Genomic DNA, 5000 nt, shown 5'->3' with positions numbered 1-5000 from the left:
TAATCGTATAGAGTCCTTTTCGACTCTCAGTGCTGGGCAAAAAATTTCTGAAAGAAGTGTACTGCTAAGTCATAAAAGACTACTTATTGATCTGAATGATGAAATATTTTCCCTTAGAATTTCGGATGTGGAGTTCAGTGAGGATGCTAGGGAGTCAGAGATTGCAACCTGTATTGAATATTTTGATAGGATAGAATATTGTATTCCTCACCTAGAGGTGGCATCTGCACCTGGAACTGTTGAGGTTGCTAAAAGTCTTCTTAAACAGCCCACAGCTCCATTACCAAAGTTCAATAGTACGGATGGGGAGGATTTCATTAGGTTTATATCAGAGTTTGAAAGCACTACCCAATCATTTAGTTACCCGGACAGAGATTTGTTACTTCTTTTGAGACAGCAGGTAGAGGGAAGGGCTAAAGTTTTGTTGAATTCGTTGGAAGCTGACAAACAGACTTACAAGGACGCCAAAGACTTGCTTAAGTTAGCCTTTGCCTCGGAAGTAGTTCGTAAAACTTCTACTATAAAAACATTGACGAGTTTAAGATTGGGGGAATCTGATGACCCTTTTAAGTTTATTTCCATTTTAAGAACAGTTGTTGAGTCTGTGAAGACTCTTAAAATTACTCCTGATGATTTTATTCAATATTTCATGTGGAATGGACTTAATGACAAGTTTAAGAGGGAATTGGTTCAGATTACTACAAAGACTTATCCTTCTGTTCAGGAGATAATGGACAACTTTTTTATTGCCTGTGAGAGGTATGAGAATTGCTTGAAAAGTGAAGTTTCTTTACGTACTCTTCAATCTAGTGTTAGACAGAAAACTACTAGTTTAGCTATTAAGACATTGCCTGAGGTTAGGAGGTTTTATTGTACACTTTGTGTAGAAGGTGAAAATAATCATTCTATATTTAAATGCAAACGTTATGACACTCCAGAAGCAAAGCTTCAGCGTTTGAAAATACTGAAAGGATGTTTTCGATGTGGGAATCTTAACCATATGAGTAGGCAATGTAGATTTGAATTTCGTCAAAAGTGCGTGAAATGTTCGGGGCTTCATTTTCACTGTCTGTGCTCAAAGTCTTCTAAAGTTAAGCTTTCGCCCCCTGAAGGAAAGCATAAAGAAGGTACTCCAATACATTCGGGTAAAGCTGATGTTAAGAGGGAAGCTTCCATTAATGAAGTGAATAGTAGTATTGCAGTTCTTCCCAGTATTGTCAATAAGACAGTACTCCCTTCCTTTTCATTTACTGTCCCTGGAGTGGATGGTATTTTTAGAGGTCTTAAGGATAGCTGTTCTCAGAGTTCCTTTGTTACAGAGAGCTTGCTTAATAAGTGTAGTTTGCCTGTTCTTGAACCTAGTGTAAAATTAACTGTTAATGGGTTTAATGGTTCTAAAGAATATATAAGCAGACTTATTCAACTTCCTATGAAGTTCGGCAATTGTATTTCAAATGTTCCTGCACTTGTGGTTCCTAGCATTAATATAAAGTTAAATCTTCCAGGGTTAGGCAAGATAGTGGAATCGTTCGAGAATAAGGGATTCATATTGGCAGATAAGAAACTTTGTAAAGACAGTGACAGTATTGATAATGTTCAGGTTTTATTGGGATCTGATGCACATTACGCTTTAATGGGTAAAGATGTAGCCTTTGGTTGTAACCCCCCTTCAGTATACACTGAATCACAGCATGGTATTTTGCTAATGGGAAACCTTGAAAATTTGAGCAAAAATATTAAATTTTTGGGTCTGCCTAATATTTGTAATGAGAGGTTAGAAGTAATTAATCCACTACGTTCAAGCAGGACTGATTTTTCCTCTTGCTCCCAAATTACTACCTGTTCTTTCTTATGTAAAATACAAATTGACCCTCTTTTGGATGATGAAGTGTGTGACCTACATTACAAGGAACTTGAGGTAGGCAGTAACATAGCAGTGTTAGATGATAAAGGTCAGATTGTAGAATCTAAATTGCTCAAGGCTACTGATGAAGTGCTTGAACACGAATGCCGCCGCTTTTTGAATCTGGACGCCAATAGTGCTGAAAGTATTATGTCAGAGACTAATCAGAATTGGGTGAATTTTGCGTTGAGTAATTTTTCAAGGGAAAAGGATGGAAGACTTATAGTTCCCCTCTTGTGGAATAGCAAAATTGCACATAGGTTGTCAACTAACGAAAATCTCTCGAGGTTGATACTAAAGGCAAATCTTAAGAAATTACGGAAAAAGGATGGGCATTTGCAGTTAGTTGATCAGGTAATTAGGGATCAGTTAAAAGATGGAGTAATTGAGAAGATTTCAGACTTAGATTCATTTAAGGCAGAGCATCCAAATTATTCATTTCTCCCACACATGGCTGTTTTTAGGCCTGAGAAAGAAACCACAAAGTGCCGTATTGTGTTTTTGTCTAATCTCAAAGAAACTGTCAAAGTTAAGTGTGGTTTCTCTCATAATCAGTGTATAGATCCAGGACCTAACCTTAACCAGAAGCTGTCTTCAGCCTTCTTACACTTGAGGTTTGATAAGTTGTTATTAACGTATGATCTTAAGAAAGCTTTTAACATGTTGTCCTTGAACAATAATGATCAAGCTAGGTTGCTGTTTTTTTGGTTCAAAAATGTACAGAAGAACGATTACTCTCTTGTAGCATACAAGAATGTTAGACTTAGTTTTGGTCTTCGTTGTAGTCCATTTTTACTCATGCTAGCTCTGTATTATATACTAGTGCACCAATATGAACCAGACCCACAGCTGAGGAACCTTAAGTTATTGTTGTACTCTCTATTTTATATGGACAATGGAGCTGTTGGTTCTGCTGATTCTCAGTATTTGAAGTGGGCTTGTTCACAGTTGCCGTATATTTTCAACCCATATAAGTTTGAGATACAACAGTTAGTAACAAATGATGTTACCCTTCAGGCTGAAATTGATGCAAAGTTTGAAATCAATACTCCGGTTGAGAATAGCCTTTTTGGTATTGTATGGAATAGAGCTGATGATGTAATTTATACTAAGGAATTCTCGCTAAACCCAGATGCTGATACAAAACGTAAGGTTTTGCAGACTATTGCCAGTAACTTTGATGTTTTTGGTTTTAATATTCCTGTCTTTAATAGAAGTAGACTTTATATGCATAGACTTCAGTGCTCAAAGGAGCTGGCTTGGGATCAAGTACTATCCCCCAGTCTCCAAAGGGAATGGAGGAACATTTGCAGGCAGGCGAATGGTTCCCAGCCGGTGAAAGTCCAGAGGTTCATTGGGCAAAGAAATGGAAAATTTAGACTGAAAGCATTCACAGATGCAAGTCGTGATTTTTATGGTACTGTGGTATACATTGAAGATATTGACTCGGGTGAGATTAGCTTTTTGCAGGCAAAGAACCGCTTGATCAATAAGTTGTTGAAAGGTAAGTCCGTTCCAGCACTGGAGTTGAATGCTATATCATTAGGGGTAGAAACCCTGATGGAGATTTATAGAGATCTGGCTGATCCTTCGTGTGTGAAGTCCATTGACATTGATGGCTTAGATTTGTACTGTGATTCCAGTTGTGCTTTGCAGTGGCTGCAAGCATCAGAATGTACATACTCCAAAATGCAGAAGCATTCAGTATTTGTACAGAATAGGATAAGCAATATCAGGAAATTATGTGAAATTAAACCTGTCAGTTTTATCTTTATAGCTGGAAAAGACAATCCAGCAGACTGTGTCTCCCGATGCCTTTCTCCTAGACTTGTCTCTAAATCATTCTTTATTTCAGGTCCTGAGGTGGTGCCTGGCAATGAGTTTCTTTATTTCACAGTTCCTAGCTCAAACACTAATACCCTTAGTATTTCTGTTGCTGAGCAGAGTGCGTTTCCAGGTGAACCTCTTCTTGAACATGAGAAATATTCTACTTTAGAAAAGCTTAAATTGATTTACAGGAGGGTAATGCTTTGTATTGACCACTGGAAGAGGAAAGCGGGAGTTGAAGTAGAGAATTTGAATAATGTAAACTATTCTGCTTTAGCTTTAAGGAAATTAATTCTAGAAGATCAACAGAAACACTTTATGGAAATATTTTCTTACTTCAGACTCTCAAGTAAACCTTTGAAGGATATACCTCCACTTGTAAGCCAACTTAATGTGTTCATAGATTCAGATGGCATTTTAAGAGTAAAATCAAAGTTCAAGAAATGGTATGGACATAACAAACAGTTTCCTATATTGCTTTATCCCAAGAGTTATTTGACTAAACTAATTATAATGGATACACATGCCAAATTTTTGCATGGTGGTTGCTATTCTGTCCTATCTGAGCTTCGTAAGTGCTTTTTCATTCCTAAACATTTTTCTGTCATTAAGAATGCCATTAAACAATGTGTTTCATGCCACAGGTTTAACACAAGAAGTGTGAGATTGAACCAGAACACTTATCGAGAATTTCGTTCTAGTCCCCCTGCTGTTCCATTTTCTAATATTTTTGTTGATTTCATTGGACCATTTAATGTTAAACAGGGAGCTGAAAAGATGAAGGTATGGATTTTGTGTTTCACCTGCACTTGGTCAAGGGCTATTAATTTGAAGATATGTCGAGATTTAAGTGTGAATGAGTATTTGAGAGCCTTTTCATTACATGTTTTTGAATATGGATTCCCGCAGCTTTGTGTTAGTGATCCAGGCTCGCAGTTGGTGGCAGGAGGTAACATAATCACTAGCTTCATCAATGATCCTGACACTAAATTGTATTTGGAGTCTAATGGCATTAAGCATGTAAAGTTTCAGCAATTCTTTAAAGGCCATAGTGAGCTAGGATCACTTGTAGAGTCTTGCGTAAAATTAGTGAAGAAACTTATTTTTTCAGCTATTAAAACTTGGGTACTTTCTTTGCCTGATTTTGAATATTTAGTGTGTAATGTTGTTCATTTAGCTAATAAGAGGCCAATAGCCTTTAAGGAATCTTTAAGGGAGACTGAGGCAGATTCTTGCCCAGAGCCCATAACTCCAGAAATGTTAGTCAAGG

At 37.2% G+C, this 5000-nt stretch overlaps 1 protein-coding gene across 3 annotated transcripts in view; it reads left to right on the top strand.

Annotated features, from left to right (window-relative positions):
- LOC137636350 (uncharacterized) overlaps positions 1 to 5000 on the top strand; it is a 7178-nt gene that overhangs the window by 1445 nt on the left and 733 nt on the right. For all 3 annotated transcript variants that reach the window (XM_068368757.1, XM_068368758.1, XM_068368756.1), the window contains one exon: positions 1 to 5000. This exon is cut by the window's left edge; it is cut by the window's right edge and continues 733 nt beyond it. In XM_068368757.1, coding sequence (XP_068224858.1) covers positions 1 to 5000 — 5000 coding nt within the window.

This window comes from Palaemon carinicauda, unplaced genomic scaffold, assembly GCF_036898095.1.
Source record: "Palaemon carinicauda isolate YSFRI2023 unplaced genomic scaffold, ASM3689809v2 scaffold2785, whole genome shotgun sequence".
Taxonomy (NCBI): domain Eukaryota; kingdom Metazoa; phylum Arthropoda; class Malacostraca; order Decapoda; family Palaemonidae; genus Palaemon; species Palaemon carinicauda.
The sequence above is the reverse complement of the archived record's forward strand: the minus strand, read 5'-3'. Positions and strand labels throughout refer to the sequence as shown.